Here is a 20596-nt window from a genome sequence, read left to right on the forward strand (position 1 = left end):
TCGATTTGAATTTCCCGGGTTATTCGAGCGCGATCGATATATCTCGATTTGCAGCCTATCGATTTGTTTCGCTCGAAACTACAGTGGCTGACAATCGTTGCAACTCCGCCAATTCTCACAGTTATTTGGAATTAAATCGGTGGACAGACGAAGCGACTCTCGGCAAATTCTACTGCGATTCTGTTGTGGTTCGAAATCGCATCGAAGGAGTGGCGCGATGAGAAGAATGGAGAAACTTTTGGAAAAATTTAACTTTGAATTGGTGAAAGAAATATTATTTTTATGAAAGAATCAATTCTCGTCCGATATTATATTACTTTCATTAACTCGTAAACATTCCAAAAATTCCAACCATTGCATCAACAACTGTTTGGAATTAAATCGATGGATCGATGGAATGAAAATTCGAGGAGGAAACAGGAAAAGAAAAAAGATAGGAAGGAATGGAGAAGAATGAAGAAACTTTTGTTCGAAAAACTTTGAATTGGTGAGAAAAATATTATTTTTATGAAAGAACCAATTCTCGTTCAATATCCATTATATTAATTTTATTAACTCGTAAACATTCCAAAAATTCCAACCATTGCATCAACAGCTATTTGGAATTAAATCGATGGATCGATGGAATGAAAATTCGAGGAGGAGGCAGGAAAAGAAAAAAGATAGGAAGGAATGGAGAAGAATGAAGAAACTTTTGCTCGAAAAACTTAACTTTGAATTTATGAGAAAAATATTATTTTTACGAAAGAATCAATTCTCGTTCGATATCCATTATATTAATTTTATTAACTCGTAAACGTTCCAAAAATTCTAATTATTGCAACAGCTATTTGGAATTAAATCGATGGATCGATGGAGCGACTCTCGAAAATTCGAGAAGGAGGCAGGAAAAGAAAAAAGATAGGAAAGAATGGAGAAGAATGAAGAAACTTTTGCTCGAAAAACTTAACTTTGAATTAGTGAAAGAAATATTATTTTATGAAAGAATCAATTCTCGTTTGATATCCATTATTAATTTCATTAACTCGTCAACATTCCATCAGTTGCATTTTTCATCAACTCTCACAGCTAGTTGAAATTAAATCGATGGACTTTCGAAAATTCGAAACTTGTCGAAGAGGAGGCAGGAAAAGAAAAAGGATAGGAAAACTTTTTGCTCCGAAAACTTAACTTTGAATTAATGAGAAAATTACTATATCTATTGAAAGTATAAGCAAGCTTTTTTTAATGACCAACTCTACACCTCTTTCGATAACTAATTTCATCAACTTGTATCGTAACATTGCAAAGAGTCGTCGTCAGCCTCTAAATCTAAATCAGCTTTGTAGAAACCTGCCATTCTCCAGTAGATCTTTCAGCCCCGAGTTATCCGCCTGCAACTCTTCCGTCCGTTTTTCTCGCTTCGTCAGACTGGCTCGTAGATCTCGAATCTTGTGCTCGTGATCTTGTCTGGCCGCCTGGCTTGTCAAATTGCTCTCCCTCGCAATCCTGAGCGCCGTTTCGACGTCTGTCCCTATTCCCTTCGTCAGCCTGCTCATCACGGCCCATTGAGTCTTCTCGTAAATGTCGTTCCTGCATTCGTCTCTGGAACAATCGAGCGATGGAACACCACCTACGTTTACTCCGAGTCTTTGTTTTATTAGTTTAGAAACGCGAAACGCTTTTGCCCCCGTTTTTGCCGAGGCCAAGCTTAACACTAGCTCCTAGGAGGACTACTCGCGAGTGGATTTATTTATCTCCATCCAGGGAGAACGAAATTTCTCGGTGTTCTTAGCGTTTTTTTTTAAGGCTTGAATACCCTATACTTTCCTCCCACCTTTATTTTTCTTTTTTCTTCAAATAAATATGAGAATAGATGCTATTAAAAGTTGCCTCTCTCTGGCGAAATGACGGTTTTAAATTTTTCTTGTTAAGAGGATGATACGAAATGCGCGTAACAACGTGCAGGTTTTTCGTTAAAATTATATATATTTTAATTGTGCGGCGCACGCATTTCGTTCTTCTTGGACAAAGATTTATTCAACTCGAAAAGGAAACGCGATACCAGAAGAGACGAAATGATACGAAATATAAATAATAATATATGGTTCACGGGGCTGTTTTCAAATTTTTTTTTTTTCTTTTCAAGAATCTCGATACGCGTAAATTTCACTCACCTTTGTGCGGTGGAGACGGAGATTAATTTATTCTCGACGAACACTTGCTCGATTGAATTTATCGCGTCGAGTATAGCTTGCCCGGCCAGAGTGCAACTCTCGCAATAATCCACGCAGCTGCCCGCCTGACAGCTCTGCGATACCTTACTGATTCTCGAGGGGTCGCGATCCTCGTCCTTGGCGCTATTCTTCACCTGTTGATGGGCTGCCGCTATTTTTCGGAGGGAACTTCCTCCGATCGAATAAGTGAGGAAAAAGTAAGGGATAGTAAGGAAATCTTAACGATCCCCCTCGTATAAAAATTCGTCTTCTCCATTTTTCTTATTATTCTCCTCGATGATCACCGCCCTTTTCCCCTCCCCTTCCTTATCTATCTTAAAATATCTTATCTTAAAACTCGGCCCGATTAAAAGTCAGGAGAGCTTTGAACCGCAGTAACGACTCTCGAGCGACGAATAAAGGATTGTCAGAGGCGGCGGACCTTCCCCTTTAAAACACACTTTGATACGACTTTCGGTTGGCGAGATATCGTCGCGCGAAGAGGATGGTAATTTTTAATCGTTCATCATCTCCCTCCTTACTCGGGCCTCTCGCTCGCGTCCCCCCTCCCTGACCTATCCTAAATTCCAGACGCAGACGGCAGACGCGATTCGGTACGCGCTTCCAAGAAAAAAATGTAGGCCAACGGGGGATCCATTCATAACCGCTGCCCCGGCTCAAGAGCTGTGCAAACTTTCAGTCCTTATATCTTGGCGATCGATCGAGATGAATCGAAAAGAGATTTCGATGGCACGGTTTTCTCTACTTTTTTCTTTTTTTTTTTCAGTTTGGATAAAAATATTTGTAGTTTTCTTTTTCCTCTTTTTTTTTTTATTTACGAGAAGCAATATATTTAAAATCGTTCGTATTTAAAACTTTTTGTATCTGGAAATATTTCTTTTCCAGATCGAGCGCGAGCGAGAAATGTTTCGTTCGTGTCACGCGGGCGAAAAGAGTTTAAAAATAGGACTTTTATTTGCTCGATCGAATTTTCCCCCCTGTTTTCTACGAGGAATCAACTTTATTTATTTGACTAACCGTATGACGCGAGATCGAATCAGGCATTGTTTTCATCCGATCCCAAACAAGTCGCAATAAGCTGGCTAACGAAATTTGTTTCGATCGAGTGACGCAGCTCGCTTCTTTGAAAAACTCGTCCGCCAAGCGGAACTTGTCCATGAATTCCACGATCAACCGTAGAACGAAATGAATTCTGCAATGGAAAATAAAAAGAAAAAATGTACACTCCCTCTCGAGATCGAGACTCCATCCAACGAGGCTCCAAGAGGTAAAAAGAAATTTCATTTTTTTCGAGACAAGACGAGAGGCCGCCGCTATTAATCGCGATTCGATGTTGCGATTCAACCGAATATCGTATCGAAAACGAATTCGACACGATTCATTAGCCGGTCCTTTAATCTCCCTCACGACTGCCAATGAGACGTACAAATTGAATGATATAACCGAACGATTCCCTCCACAAAAGAATACGTGAATCATCTTTGCCCCGGGTCCATTCCCCGACGATAAAACGCGAGCAATGGATCGTTCAACTGGAAATATATTTCTAGCGAAGCGACCAACCGCATCGAGCCAACGTTTGCATTTCGTCCGCCCGAAAAGTATTTCGTCCCCTTTGACGAAACATTTGCATGCCTAATTGAGTCGCGCCAACCTTCGCGTGGGTGGAAACGATTCTCCTCCACGATTCCCAACCATGGACGAAAGAAACCATTTTTTTTATCCTTCTCTCTCTCTCTCCGTTCCTCTGTATCGGTCGAGTTCGAGTATGATTCGTGGTTTTGGAATTTATGCAGATGCGAAACGATACCGAACGAACGAAAAGAGAATATAAAACGATGGAGAGAGGGAGGGAAAAAACGTGTTAAACAACCTGTCATAAGCCAACTCCAGAAGAAGAATATAGAATTCCCCCGCGGTTCCGTCGTGCTCCTTCACAATTTCCATAGCATTTATGTCCTTCGCGGTTTTCGTCGGGAATTTCCATGACAGATGTTCGATACCGCCTAGCCAGGAATATATCTCGTTCGAGACATGTACACACTCCTTGATATCGGCGATGATCGACGTGACCAGAAGCTTGTTCAGTTTCGGCATTATCCGAAAAAAGGTTGCAGGAGACAATGGTTAGACAAAGGTTAGGTTCGTGGATCACCGTGAATATCGTTTAGAGTTCATCCGTGGCTCGATTCGATCGATATCATCATCTCGTTCAGGATCGATCTCGTTTAACTCGACATCGCTCGCTGTTGAGAATATTAAAAAACGATGAATCGTTTCTTGTAGAAGAGAAGAGAAGTAAATTATTATTTAGGATCTATTACTTTTTATGATAATTTTTGACTGTATTAAAATATTTTAATTGTTATTTTATGCTATATATATATATGTTCATTTTCGATATTTATTTTTTATCATTCGCGTTCAGTTGCGATTTAATGATAATTTTTTGCATCGAGAAACCAATAACCGTGAAATACACGGTATGCAAGAAGTTGGATAATAATTCCGCGAAAACATTCGCCACGGATTGTCTTTATTCCACGCGTTCGTTCCATGCCTCGAACATAAAACTTTCAAAATTGTCTTCGTTATTACGATTTCTGTCCCCATATTATTCTTATTATTATGCGCATAAAAATTTCGACACGTTTACTCTACTTTCCCGTAAAAATTTATTTCCCGAAAAGACGATATCGTATTCGAAATTTTATTATTACTCTTGCAACTAGTCAGATTTATCGTTTTTATGTATCGTTATCCCCCAACTCGCGAGATGTACTAGCAAAATATTCTCTTCCCTTAAACTGAAGAAATGGTGAAATACGCATTTGTCCAATTTTTTGAATTCGACGCGATAAAAATGGTATAAAATTCAAGAAATACGACCTCTCGAATCAGGAATTCTTGACCAACCGATTTTAAATAACTTCCTCCCTCTCATCAATCGGATAACCATCTCGTGAAACACTTTTAAACTTACTTAACATACCCATTAGAATCTCGAATTAGCCTCTACTTACAATTTCCCTTTTCTTTTCTTTTTTTTTTCACCATATTTATCGCAACCCGATTAGCGTAGCCCGTTTCGTACCAGTCGGATAGAAATCCAGCCAATTCGCCTCGAGGCAATTTATTCGCCGAAAGGAAGCCGGAATTCAATACGTTCCTTCCTTCCTTCCTTACCTTACCTTCCTTATCGAAATTGTAAATCAACCGACGCTCGCGAACTCGATCGCGAAAACGTGTAAGTATAATTGTTCCGCGATTCGGGCGCCTAGTTAACTCGTTTGAAAGTTTCCAAAGGTGGTTTCCTCCACCCTTCTTTCGAACGGAGGAATCTCCGTCCGACGATTTTATGATCCAAGATATAATCTTTCCCCTGCACGGTTCGCTTACCTCGTCGATACTCGCATCATCCAACTGATGAGACCGTCTGAGAACGAATTGGGACGATTTCGCTTAGCTCGAAACTTTGATCGAGTTTCGCGCAACTTTGAATGACAAACGATCCGCGAGAACGCGATTTTATTCGCGGAAATTCGGATGAGAGAGAGAGAGTATATATTTGTAACGGAATAAACTGTTAATTAAACGGTTAATTTTTCGCGTGAACTCTTAACTTCTCGTGAATAAAATCGAGGGGGAATTTTTCGATAATATTCGTTCGTATATAATCGATGGTGTTAAAGTTAAATTCGATGAAAATTAAACGGAGCATTTTCAAAATTTTTCTCGTTTATTTCGTTAATTATATTTATCTTCGTACTTGGATTATATTATAAAGCATCGCGTTTACGATCCACGCAATAATTTATAACCGTTTGATAAATTCGACGAGCGGAAGAAAGAATCTTTCCACCCGGGGAATAATTTATAATCCAATTTGTAGCAATCGGCCGATATTCAATATCGATAACAACAATTTTGAAACGCGTATTTTCCACGGGAATCGTTAAACTCAGTAACAGCCAATCCGAATGGTAACAAATGTTGGAACGACCACGCGCCAACGTCATCCCGCGCCTCATGAGCGATCCGTCATTTCACGGTTTTCCGGCCACGGCTGTCGCGAATTTATCATCGGCAACCACCTCGCTGCAAGAGAGGGGGAGCCGTGAAACTTCGAAACGAGTAGTTTACGAAGTTTAGGAAACCCTTCGTGGCACGGGAGGTGGTTTAGAAGTAACACGAGAAGTGCTGCGCGCTACCCTTCTACAGTTTCCTAATCTATGCTAAATTTAAGCCCCTGGTATTATTCCCGGAGTATTATTATTATTATTGGATATTATTATTCGAGGCAGGTCTTCACGATTGCACGGAGGGGCTTAATTAGGATAACCAGGGTTTCGTGTTCAAATTCTCCGGATGCATCTACGTTGTCTTTCTCGGGACAGAACGTTTCTCTAATTAACGAATTGACAAACCGTGCATAGCTCGATTCGCGGCAAGGCGAGCAGTTAGCGAATTTGGGTGCCTGAATAGTTGGATGAAGGAAACGGGGGCACGAATAGGCTGCAACTGGTGAGAAACTCGGTTAAAAAATGGAGGCACGGAGATGAGTTGAGGATACGACTCGGGGAAAGACGGTTGATCGGTTGTTATTTCGTTTGTAACGAGAACAAGGACGGGTAAATTCGCAATTGTCCACTTTGCGCGAAGATAAATTGGGAGGATAATTTTGAAGTTGAGTTTATATACAAGTTGGCGAGATTTATGATGCGGGCGAGAAACGTTTGCTATTTTTTTTATTTTTTTCAGGGAGTTTTTTATTGCCAGGGGAACTGTATACAGCGAGCTGGATACAGCCTCGTTACCATTCCCCTCGCTCCTTCTCTCCTCCTCGCTTTCGTATCTTTTTTTCAATTTTATTTCTTCGAGGATCGCATTAAAGAGTCATGAATATTTAATAACCGATGGGAAAGTTGACGCACAAAAAATTGCCGATTTCGAATCTAAATTTTTAATCTTTCTCTTCCTAAAATTCAAATTAGCTGCACAGATTTAATTTACAATTTTCCTAGGATCATTGGATCCCGCCACAATCCGAACCCTGCGCCAAAGTTGTAGGAAGGCGGAGAAGCTTAATTAGAACACGACGTCAGTTGGTACGAATGCTTATGTACCCATGCATGAAGACGTTTGGAACCGGTCTTCCTTACTCGCTTCATTTCGCTTCAATTTAAAACCAACTTATTGCTATTATTCCCACGCTGTTACGAAGAACACGCGTGCATACTCGTTCAATTATAAATCCCGAACCAGAAATGTTGACCATCTCCGATGACTTCAACTAAAATCTCCCATATGAAACAATTGTCTTAATTTTCCAATTACGAAACAATGAAATCCCAAAGAAGAACTAGTTCCCAACCTCGAATTACATATTATCTCATGGAAAATTGCCTCCCTTCACGTCAGATCCGTGAATAGATCTCGAGGATGATCGCAATACTCCTCTCCCTTCCCGATAAAATATAAATAAACAAAACTTGGAACGAACCTCCCTCCCCGTTTAACCAACTTGTTAAAACCAGGATCTCGAGGGAAGCGATCATTTTTGCCCGATTAAACGTTTCCCTTCGAATATGGAGAGACTCGTTCCACGATATTTCCCTTAAATTATTCAATCGAAGTGTACGAAGAGGTCGCGAACCCGGTGCAAAGCCACCGCCGCATTTTGGCGCGGTAGTCGACACTGGTGGAAACTTGAGAGATCGGTATCTACGCGCCTTGCCTAAAGTACATTAGCGGAAAACCACGGGAGATGTACGAGTGCGCGGCGGAATATCGTCGGGTCGGGTGAATTATGCACCGTTTTGGAAACGGGCGCCGCGAGTAACGCCGGTTCATAATGGGCCCGCGCCCGATATAATTTACCGGTATTTAGCTTCTCCTATAATACGTTTGCTCGTTAAGTTAATCACGCTCTTCCCTGTTGCACTTCATTACACGGGGAACCCCCTCCTCCATAAGGGGGGGTCGGCGGCGAAAGCTCGGATGATGGATCCCCTTACCTAATGGCTAACGTTTCCCACCATCCGGGAAATTCTGGGAAATTCCGGCCATTGAACGGGAATAACTCGTTCTCGATACTTGCTCCTCAATATCGTTCACGTTATTAAAAAAGGCGTCGATGATAATTCATATCGATATTTATATCTCCTCTCCTAATTTTAAAATTTTATTGAATTTTTCTTTCCTCGATTGATACGTACCTTTTTAAGAAACTCGATCCAAAATAAGAGATTGATTTTCCTTTTCTCCAAGAATGAGATTTTTCAAGGGGGAATAAATGAAACGTGTGCGCACATTTCTGTAATCTCTTTTTTATGAAACAATAATATACAGATATCTATAGTAAATCCCATTTGTAATAATTCGTGTCCACATTATTTACAGAAATATATTTATATTTATATTTATATTTATATATATATATTTACTCCCTTATATGTATATATGTGTATCGGTGAGCTCGTTTCCCTAAGCCGCAATTTTGGTCTCACGAAATATCGTGCTTTCACAATCGACGACGATTAAAACTCGTCGACCCGAGTTTCGTCGTCGAGAGACGTTAAGCTAGGCTCACAATCATTGTACATCTCTTTACACGCACGTATACAACACGCACACAACATACTCGCACGCGCGCATCGTGATGTATAACAATTTCAATGAAACGTGATCAACGTTCAAACCCTCCGTTCCCTTCCCTTCCTTTTATTCCAATCGAGATTTCTTTTTCGTCGCTCTTAACGTAAACTTTTCGATCCACGATGGATGGATGGAGGGCGTGTTTAATACGCTCGATAAAGTGCTACGTGTAAAGTACGGATTGGTTGAAATGGATCGTTTCGAAAGCTCGGAACAATCGGGGAAGCGAGCCGGAAACGAGGACGCTCTATTCCTCCTCGACCTGTGTGACCCGCGCTCGCTCACGCGAAACGAAACATTTTCAAAGCTCGTCTTAATTGATAAAGTTGCTTTTCTAATCGCGCGGAATCTTGGATCGAACTTTAGATTCCATCCAACCCCTTCTACTTGATCCACCGTGTCTCCGTCTATCTTTATCTTTATCGGTTTCCAACATTATTGTCGCCTGCGATTTACGCTTCGATCGATCGCGTGACGCCTTTTGTAAATCGATTCGACGATCCGCCCGTTTCAATCAACGTGAAAAACGAAATGGATGCAAAGAATTCAATATCGATCTTAAAATATTCGTTTTCCTCTTTCTTCAACGATTTTCGCAAGAGACCCTGTAACGATTGATAAAATTTTTTAAATTTACGCAATTAAACGCAAGAACACTGTATAGTGAGCATCATACGTCGGATTCGTCGGTTCTACACCCCGTGACTTCGTTGTGTCAGTGAGCAAATTGAAAATATAAAACGTGTAAATATCTCGTCCGTAAATAATTATACAATATATATATATATATATATACATATACACATCTACCTGCTAAATCACGCATTACACAATTGTGAAATCAAGCCACGCCGCTCTCGTTACATGTCAACAATCGCATCGATAATAACGAAATATCGCTAATCGAGAACAATTGTGATAAATTTACAATAAAAATGAATCATCCTTTCTCGCTTCCTTCCATCTCCCGCAAACCGCTCCTCCCTCTCGTTATTAATTCTACCGATATTATTCTCCGATAGTTGGACGAATATATCGAACGGGGCTCGATATTTAATTATCCCTAATTACGTTTTCTCGCTTCGATTTTAAACACGAGTGGGGAATCGAGGCTATCGAGCGATCAATAATACCCATAAAAACCCCGAACTGTTGAAGCGGGCCAATCCGAGGCTGAACCGGTCGATAATAGAGATCGATGATAGTCACGTCCACGAGAAGTTAATTAACCCTCGAACCCTCGCTATGATTTCGCGTTGATCGATCCCGAAAGAAAGATGCCGAGGATCGGAGGGGAACGATATTGCGCGTCCGTCTTTTTCTGCTCGAGCTGCTCTTTAATCCCTCCTCCTCCCTCTCTCTTTCTCTCGATATTCTCGATTAATTCGTCGCGTCTTTCGACGAAAATGCGAATCGTCGATTCTCGCGCGATTTGAAATTAATTTTTTTTCTTCTCGAATTTTTAACCGACAAACGCTCGTGAGATAAAGGAAGAAGGAGGATATATCACGATTCAATCACGAGCGGCTCGGCTCGCTCGATCTCGTCGTCTCGAAATCTAGCAGCCGCTCCAGTTTTTTCCACTTCCGGGTTAATCCTCGAGTCGGGCCGATCCGTGGAGCGATTGCTTCAGGAATGGAATACTGTTATCGATATACGATATACGAGGAAGATTCGAGGATTTTAACTTGGATCGAGGGCATCTTCGAGGATGTGAAAATCGTGCGAGTGCTTTTTCAAAAGATTGATATCAGAGGAGAAAGAAGGGATTGTAAATTGTCTTTTATATTATCATTGTTCAAGATTAAATTTCGAATCGTCAAAGTTGGTTCAACTTGGAACCAGTCTTGTTAAGGATCCTCGACGATACGAGCGTTCTTCGACGTGGATCGCGAAAATTGTTTACACCATTATTTACGTCGGATGAATGGCACATGTTTATCGTCCTGGTTTTATTGGCCCTCGAAAATCTTTTCCCCATCGGAATGGACGATCAGCTGGAAATATGGAAGCGTAAAACGTGGATCGTAACGGAAAGAAGTTGGGGACGTATCTGCATCCTGCAACCCGGTACTTTCTTCGCTGGAGAAACGGGATATTTCGTTGCCCTCCCAATCAACCCAGATTGGTTCATTTACGCGGTGAAAGATACGCTTTTATCGGGTGTACGAGGATCGTTCTGGCGAATTTTTTGACCATTTTTCCTTCGGCTTCGAGATATTGGTTCCGCGTGATTGGTTTTAAAGACAAAGAGGCGCGTAATACGTCTCCTTTCGATGAAATTTCGAAAAAATTCTTTGTTCCGTTGCAATTGCTGTCACTGCAAATTTTCCTATGGATTTTTCTATGGATTCTGAAATGTGAAAATTATTTATCTTTCAGTCCCCCAATTCGGGGGAAGTTAATCTCCGGGGGGAGTTAATGAACACCGCTTTTTCACGTTTGATCTTTAATTAATGTGGCTAATAACTTTGAAGCCGACATTGAATCGAAAAAGCTAAAAAAAGGAAGAGAAAGAAGCTTATGGAGAGAAGATATCCCCAAAGAACCTGTCCAAGATGTTTATAGAAAAGCTGCTAAACTAGACGCGTTAAAAAATAAATAAAAAAAAGAAAAAGAAAAAATCCAAAAGTGTCAAAAAAAAATTTCTCCATTATTCTTCCATTTCAATAACCATCGAGGTATATTCTTTTCTCACTTTTATTACGCAAATCGCCTTGAAGATTTTTCTTCCCTGGAACTATTATCCCTTTATCCCTTTACAGATGATCTTTGACTCGATACATCGATAAGGCATGACGGAAGTTGGTTGAAGATTCTATCTTTCCGTCGAATGACAGTCGAGGATTCGAGCGGCAAAGGAAGATTTAGGCCATCTTCAATTTCATCAGTTAATTCCGACTTTTTAGAAATCGAAATACTTTGGAAAAAATTATTAAAACGATGCTTTTTTGATTCCTGAACTATTTTACACGAACGAGAACACAAGTTGCTCTAATCGTAAAAATAATTTTAATATACGTGTCAATTGTTTTCTGATTATTGTTCGACAAAGTTATACAATTTCCTTGTGTTGGAATTCAAGTAAATAATTTGGGAATGCGTTTGATGGATTACGTAAATTCATCCCATATTCGAAATGGATTATTGGTAATATTTGGCTTTTTAATTTTGTAATTATACACGTGAAACCAATAAACCAATAAATTTTATCAATAACTGAAAGTTAATTATCTATTTAACGATCGATACAACGTTAGATGTTATCTCTCGTATCTACCATCCAACTTTGACTTTCATCCTCGTTTTCTCGTGATAATACGCGAATATAATAATGAAAATTCTAGAGAAAGGGGAGAAAGCAATCGAGGATTTACAGTTCAAAGCTGAAGCTTACTTCATCCCAGGAAAAATCCTGCATTATCCATTTTACTTTTACATTTTTGAATTTTACTTTACCTACAAGTATCCTCTTCGTCCAATATTCTTTTTCAGGGACGAAATATAAATTATATAAATTCGCATTAAAAATCTATACAAATGATCATTTGCAAAAAATATTCAAATTTAGAAAAGAAAAAATTGAATTTGAATATGTTATTTGAATATCAATTATATTTATTGTAAACAAGACGAAAAATACGATTAGAAGCGTAAAAAGGAGCGATTATTAAAAGAATATCAGAGGAAACGATGGTTCAAGGAGTTTTCCTTCTTTTAAAGTTCGGTAAAAAGCTGAAAATGATCGTTTTTCAAACTCTATAGTTAACCTCGACCAACGTCTCTTTTCTTTTCCTTTCTTTTTTCCCTTCCCCCTCCTCGATTGTTAACTCGAAGTGAAATCTTTCTTAAAACTTCACAGCTAAGTTTGTTTTGCCTCGAACACTCTGTCTATTGTTTGATCATTGCCCTCTCTTCCAGCTGCGCATAAATCTTGCCATTTGACGTTTGTGCAAAGTCTGTCTCGCGCTTTTTTTTCCCGGACAAATTTAACTCCGCTTCACGGCAACGATCCGAAGAAGAAAGAAGAACAATTTTACGACAGATTGATGTTTGACTTTCCAAACTTTATTCCAAATCTCGTTTCGATATGTTGTTTAAAGAAAAAAAAAAAAAAAAAAAAAGGAGAGAGAGAAATGTGTTAAAGAGAAATTAAATTCGACAACAAGAAATTCCGATTATCCATTTTAATCTCGAGTAACGAGAACGATCATAACGATTGCATTTGCGAGAGAGATAATCCACGAGAAAATTGTAGCATCGATTATCTCGTTCCGTGCTGTGTACAGAAAAATACGTTGTACACAGAGCAACAAGAAATATCGAATCAACTTTTTACTCCGATCCCAGTGTTTGCTAATCGAAAATTGATTAGTTCCGTGAGCAATACTCTTCTCGTCGCGATACTCGTGAAATGTACACAAGCGAAAATAATCTTCCTGCAATTTATAAAGATCCTGCTAAAACGACGTAACAATCAAATGCTAAAAAGCAATAAATACATATACATATATATATATATTTCTTAATCCTCGACTGTTCCATTACTAAATCGATACAGGTTTCATTTATATTTATAAACCAGAAACTGCGACCAATTTAATTTCTTGGAAAATTAAATTTTTTCGAGTAAGGGAAATCGACGAATTGGCAGCACGATATCAGCAACGTGGCTGAAATTGGAACGTTTCCGATGAGCACGTGCGAAAACGATATCAAATTCCCCGCCTTGCACGCTTTAAAATTTTCAACGGGACGATTCCGTAAGGCAGAAATACGATGATGGTGTTTCGAAAAATTTCCCCGTTCCATCTACCGTTCCCGGTTTTATTTCGAAAATAACGCGCATAGTGGGTTACATTGTATCCCGGGTGTAAATTTTCCTCTCACGTATCGTGGACCGATTGGGAAACGGATACAAAAACCGTAACTGGTCGGTTTTTTTCTTTTTTTTTTTTTTTTCTTTTAATTTTACAGCTTAAACGATAGCTTATTAAAGAGGAATAAGCGCCAGGCAATCGACAAAGGCAATTTGAAAAAGGCTCGATCTCGAAATCAAGATGCTCCTCGAACGCCTCGAGAATCTCCTTTTCAATGCGGATAGTAATCCGCAGGATCAAAGTGAATCTGATTTCGTTCGCTCGTAAAAAGGTCGTTTGTGTCACCTCTGATCGATCGGGAATCTTTACCCGGACTCCCTTGATCCCCACTTTTATCGCGATCCTTCTAATCACTACTTTGATCGACATTCCCCGTCGAGAATGGAAAAAAAAAAAAAAAAGGAAAAAAAAATAAAAGGAAATCCAGATGTTTCCTTGAAAATTCCTAGGGGGTTGATCGTTATTAAACTCGACTATCACAGACCCGATTATCATAAATTTGAATTAAACGCTGATTTTTCTTAAGAGCCCTGCCCCCGATTCTCGCCCGTTTTTCGAATCTCAAAATTTCCCTTCCAGTACTAATGGAAACGGTCATATAACGGTTATTTGCATTTTATCCTTATTCCAGCGTTCCAACTCATCCGTATTAATATAATACGTTAATTCGCGGCCGAGATTTATTTCGAAAAGTCAAACGAAACCGGTTGATCAAGGATGTTGAAACGTTTCCTCGAGTTTCAGTGATTAAACGCATGCACAGTCGTTTCGATGAAGTGGAAACGGGCTTACAAGTCGTAATAATCTCGATATATTCGATGGAATTATACATCATCAGTGGATATCGTTGCCGATCAAATACTTTTATTTCTATCGTACAAATTTACAATCGATTCGTTCTCCAGCAAATTGCCACGAGAGCGTAAATAGAGATGGATATTCCGTTTCGATGGGACGAATTGAAATTAGAAAACAAGAAATAAAAAAAGGGAAATAACGGAAAACTAACGGAAGAATTTATTTCCCTGGTGGAAATATCCGTTTTTCGAACCCCATTCTATTCATCTTCGTCGTTGTTTTAAATTAAAATCGTCGTAAATTCGAAGGAACGATCGACGTCGCCATTATTTCACCAATTTTCGAACATCATCCCTTTCATCATATTTCAAACTTACAACGAAACTACAAATTTTCAGAAAAATTTCAGAAAGAAACGCTTGGACTGGATTCTTCTCCTCTCCCTCGAATCGAGTCTATCGGATAATCGTTGGTGGGTCCCGGATCAAGTATCCTCGTCACGTAGCACTTGTAAACCCCATTTAGATTCTGCTAAAGCTTTGAAAGTCGGTAAAAGTTCACCGAGCCGCCTTGGGATAGTCATTATCGTCGCAAATTGTCCCTCGTCAACCGCTTTCCACCCTCTTGCGCCTAAAATTCTTCGCGAAATTAGGCAAGAACCGTCATTAACTCTCTCTTTCTCTCTTTCTCTCTCGTTCAAGTGGATGGACTCCATAGATTCCGAGAAAGAACTTTTTCGACATGCCTCGCTCCACTAGCAAATTACTTCGCTTTCCATCCGATACCCACCTCTCTCTCTCTCTCCGTTTCTACACGGTTAATAAGGGATTAATCCACGTTCAAGGCCTTGATAAGAGACAACCTCCCCCTTGTCGTGCATTAATCGTACACCTAGATTTTACGAAACAGGTTCCAGGGGAGGCGTATACTCTCGATCGAGGAGGAGAGAAGGAGGCGCCGGAGGATATATCGGATCAATTATTCACGCGCGTGCGGAAATTCGAATTTCTTGGCGAATACCCTCTGGCAGAGGCTCGTTTTGTACACCGTTTCGCTTCCCCCGCCAAGGGAAGAATTAACAGAGCTTCGTCCGTTTATTAACCCTCATCCGGACGACTCGATTCCACATCCCTTCCTTCGAATCTCTCCCGCGTCCGATGCCGTTAATCCCGAATAACGAAGTCGTTGGATCACCTGTTGTCTCGTCCTCCGACCGGATTAAAGGGGAGGGAGAGAGAGGGTCGGAAGCATCGACCGGAAGAGGATCCGACGGGCATTAACTCGTCCCCCGGAGGGTAGAGGGGGATGGTAGAGCGGCAAGGACGAGGGGTAGGAGAGGAGCGGCCGGCGCGAGGAGGAGGAGGGTGGACGCGGCGGATTTGGCGGGTGGATTTCTGGCCTGGTCGTTCATCACGTCGCTGGATATCGCGGCGCTGTTCGGCTCCGCCGAGGGACAGCTTATCGGGACGTTGATCGTGTCGTTGCTGGATGCCGGGTCCCGGGAGCAACGGGTCGCGTGCTGGCCCAGGCAGGAGGCGTACGAGATCGCGTGAGGTATGTAGCTCTGGTCGATGCTCCCGGAGAACAAGACGTTGGCCAGGGGGCCGATCGCGAACACTGGCACGTCCTCGCCGCCGTGCGTCGCCCATGCACGGGGAACGCCCGCAGTCTGCAACCCAAAACGGACATGCATACAGCACATATCGTATCGTCCAGATCCAGATGGCGAGAGGGAAGCCTCCTATCCCGAAAGGACGATCGAGGATATATTTGCAGCGTGTTGCCGAGAGGTTGAAGGCGAAACGCCGCAATTTCGACCCTCTTTGCGATTACGCCGATGAAAATCATCGCGACGTGTTCCACGCTCGAGGAGATTTGCCTCCTTTGATTCCCTCGCCCCGCCTCGCGCGGTTCCGCCCTGTTTACGATCCTCTGGAGCGAGGAGAGCGAGAAGATGGGAGGGGGAGGAAGGAAGGAAAAGTTGGGTGGTACTTTGGTCGAAACGGTCGACGAACCCCTTCAGCGCGTGCAAGCCCCGCGATCGGGATGAAAAGGGAGCGAAGATTCCCGGAGTGAAGCATCGCTGTTGAAAATCTTTCGCCCCGTTTCTTAGGAAACGAGCAGCCGGCTGGGGCTCGCCGCCGTTTCTATCGCGGAGGCCGCGTTGAAAGTTTCATCGAGCCCGAAGGCCCGTTACGCCTCGTTGAGAATTGAAATCGACACGCGCCAAACTTTTCCAAGTTCCAAGGGGGAGGGGGAAAGATGCATCCCCCGCCCTCTTCTTCCATCCGGATCCGCGGGCGTTCGAGGAAACGCTATTTACGCGTTTCCAACTTTTCACTCTCCAATCGAGTGTGGGCGAATGTGTAAGAGAACGTAGAAGGGAGGTGGAAGGGAGGGGCAATTCGACCGCAGGGGAACGCGTGGATCGGATTAATTTTCCCTTTGTAAGGATTATAGAGAGGGATGTAAAGATGATCCAGTATATCATGCCGGATTTTTGTCTTCGAGGATTGAACGGATGGTTTACTTCACGCGTTTAAAAATATCAGGACTTCGATCGTCGTCGCGAGACGTTCGTACGATTTGTCTTTCGATCGCTGCGTTACGAGGGATCGTTAAAGATATCGACACTGGTAGAGCTATTTTAGATACGAAATATTTTCTCAAACGTGCAACGGCAGGAACTTTTCCAAAATTTTTCAGCGAGGGAGGATCGAAGGAACTCGAATTCCACCAGATATTTTCGCTTCCCGTAACTCACACGATTTTCCGTGCAACAGCTTCGCTTTATTATCCGTGTCATTGGCTCGAATCGGTCGCCAAACCGATGAGCCAAGAATTACAAAATAAGAAGTATGAATTTGGCAACACGAACGAAATGCACAAACTTTCGACTTGGATGGACTAGCCGAAGCATCGTGTAACGGATAAGAATACCGATTTATTCTCGATCAATTAAATCCTTTTCCATCAGAACATGAAACTCGATTTTTAATAATGAACGACGATAAAAAGTTTCTACATTTCTTCTTCTTTCTTCGTTTTATTGGCTTTGAAAGTTCGGATCGATTTCGAGTTGAACTAGAAATTAGCATTACCTAATTGGTTAGATTATTTATCGGGAATCAATTATGTGTAACGAACAGCCGTACAAACAGGTAAATCCAAAGCGTTTAGCGCTTCGTGAACCGAATTTACCAATAAGTACACACACACTAATCAAATACGAGCATTTAATTAAACGTACGCTTCGCTAGGATTACCCACATCCGTAAAATCTAGAACAAAATAGTGTGCGATTTAATTTTTCTTCCAATTATTTATTATTTTTGCCAAACGACAAATATTATATCTTACGACATTGAATTTTTCATAATTGTACTTGTTGAAATTTATCGGTTTGATTTCGAAGGTACGAAATGCGAAAAAAGTAAAATCCATTTTCCAAATTCTCTCACCTATAGAGCACGCGCATATATATATCTTGTAAAAAATTCCATTACTGTGGCTTAGCTGCGTTCATTGGAATCTGTGGCCATTTTATTTTACGGAAAAGCCGAAAATTTTTTTTGTAGTTTTAAAATGGACTTTCTCTCTCTCTCTCTTTCTCTTTTTTTTTATATGTATAATTTAATTTTATGCCACGATGTTCAATTTTTCGTACACGTGTCTCTATTATTGAAAAGAAATGAAAAAAAAATTATAACAGCATTCTTTTCGAAGTATAAGAGAAAAAGTGCGAGTCAAAAAGTGTGGAGTGGAATTCTTTTTTCCTCCTTCATTTATCGAATGAATCGATAACGAAATACGCTATATTTCATTACGTTGCGATATCTGCACGTAAAAATGGATAAAAGTATTGAAAAAAATAGCTTTACCAGTTATTTTCGCGTTAACCAAGAAAAAAATTTTCTATTTCGGCATCCACCTTTCTCCAAACCAGCACGGTAATAATTTCGAACACAGGAAACACGCGAGCATCACGGATCACGGGTTATCGCGAATATACTCGTCGGAATTTCCAACATCGATTTATCTCGAAATAAAGGTTGGCACGAAAAATGTCTCTCTCTCTTTCCATTTTTATGCAGCTTCATCCCATTTCGGCTCCTGTTCCGCCTCCAATTTGAAGGCAACGAATTATTCATGTAATTAAATGAACGAAACGTAGACGCACGCGAGAAATGCAGTAAAAAAAAAAGAAAAAAAAAAGAAAGAAAAAAATAAAAATATTACATTTCTTACAATTTCTTCTTTCGCGAGTCAACAAAATTACTAACAAGTCTAACAAGCCTGTATTAAAAATCATCCCTCGTCCAGGAAACTAGCTGAAACTCTTCTTCCAGTAACGATGAAATTCCAGTGAAATGAATAATAAATGAACGCTTCAGTTTCCTAATTCGAACTAAGAAGAGAGAGAGAGAGAGAAAAAAAGAATTTCTCTTCGATAAATTATACAAACGAGCCAGTTACAATTGCACGGTGGCGCACGGTACGAGGGTGGCAGAGGGAAAAGGTTAAAAAGCCGTCGTGAAGCGGCGGATCGAAGGGAAAGCGGTGGCAATCCCGGGGGAGAAGTAGTTCTCTTACGATCCCTTCCACGATTGTGACCGAAATCTACCCTGTTACGATATCTGCTGGAATTATTATCCACCAGGGATGGAAGCTTAAATATCGCGGAGCAGTGCAATCGTCGTTCATCATACAATCGAAGCCATTCTCGAGGCGACGTGTTCTCGAGAATGATACGGAAAACTCGTGTCGTATCGAGCTGGATAAACAAATCGGGCGAAATTAGCCGATCGATCGATCGAACGTTATCATTTAAAAGCGGGAATTTTGAAAGATTTCGTTCGATACGATTCTTTGATTGAGAGTTCGAGAGGATTCTTTGACATAGATTTTTTGTAGAAACGAATTGTTGTTTTTTTGTATCGAATTGTGTCTGTTCGAGGGACGAAAATACGAGAAATATGATCAATTCGAAAAGGTGTCGTATTTATTCCTCTCGAGAAACAAAAGTAAAGAATGGAAGAGGGTGAACGATTTGATTAAAAAAAGAAACTTGTTTAAAATAATCGTTCGAATAAGTTTACTTTGATAACGTTTCCGATTTGCATGAAATAATGTTGCGTCGATAAAATCGCGTTGTAAAATAAGGGAGATTTAATTCAGTAGCGAGCCAGAACGCTGGTAAAATATTTTCAAACTTTTAAATAAAATGTAAAACGCCGCTCTTGAATTATTAAAAATAATATAATCCCAGGAATATAGGAAAGGAGATATTTCCATTGAATCAAAAAAAAAAAAAAGAAAAAAAAATTGTACAACGTTGTTACACGTGTGTTTCGAGGATATCACAGCCAATTCAGGGGAAAGTTATTCGATCGAACAATTTTCCAACCATTTTGTACGATGTACATGCACATCGTAGAAGCCTCAAGAGCCAGGGATTCGTAAATATCGATTTTCTATCCCGAGGCAAGGGAAGAAGAAAGTTCACAAGTGCAATGTTACAAATTCCGAGACGCGGTGTCAACGATTATTGCTTATCTCGTTCGCGATCATCTGCCGATCTTCACGCGAAAGAAAACAGAGGAGGAGCTCTCCCCGAACGAAGGCACGTCATGTTTCGAATCGATGAAAATTTTCGAGCGGAAATGCAACGTGAAAAATGGCGAAGAATCGCATTTTACGATCGCAAAGAGAACCGGTCACTTTAATGAACGCGAAAACTCTTATTGTTCCGTTCGTTTTTCGCCCAACCTCGCCCACTTGTTCCAATTTCTCTTCCCCCTCTTTTGCATAAGTCTTATGAAAACGCGCTTTATTTTTGCTAAACTATGTTACCATTTATTTTATCAGAAGTGAATCGCGTTTCCCTCTCTCTCTCTCTCTCTCTCTTTTGGCCAGACATAGGAAGAGAGAAACGCAGAGAATTCCATCGCGGGAGAACGGTTTTCCCACATTAATTAATACACAACCGGGCGAAATTTCCTTCCACGTTCGATCAATCGACCCTTTCGAACACGATTGCTAATA

General features: G+C 40.7%; 1 protein-coding gene across 11 annotated transcripts in view; it reads right to left on the minus strand.

Moving 5' to 3' along the window:
* Positions 1-20596, minus strand: part of LOC410393 (alkaline phosphatase) — a 195379-nt gene that overhangs the window by 2781 nt on the left and 172002 nt on the right. For 6 of the 11 annotated variants that reach the window (XM_026444477.1, XM_006566887.3, XM_006566886.3 and 3 more), the window contains one exon: positions 13810-16220. The exons of 1 other annotated variant lie outside the window; for it this stretch is intronic. In XM_026444477.1, coding sequence (XP_026300262.1) covers positions 15828-16220 — 393 coding nt within the window. In that variant the 3' untranslated portion in view covers positions 13810-15827. Of the gene's footprint in view, positions 1-1090; positions 1585-9203; positions 11227-13809; positions 16221-20596 lie in introns of those variants that run through there. 4 more of the 11 variants (XM_026444476.1, XM_006566894.3, XM_006566895.3 and 1 more) reach the window with 4 other exon arrangements.

This window comes from Apis mellifera, linkage group LG12 (assembly GCF_003254395.2).
Source record: "Apis mellifera strain DH4 linkage group LG12, Amel_HAv3.1, whole genome shotgun sequence".
Taxonomy (NCBI): Eukaryota; Metazoa; Arthropoda; class Insecta; order Hymenoptera; family Apidae; genus Apis; species Apis mellifera.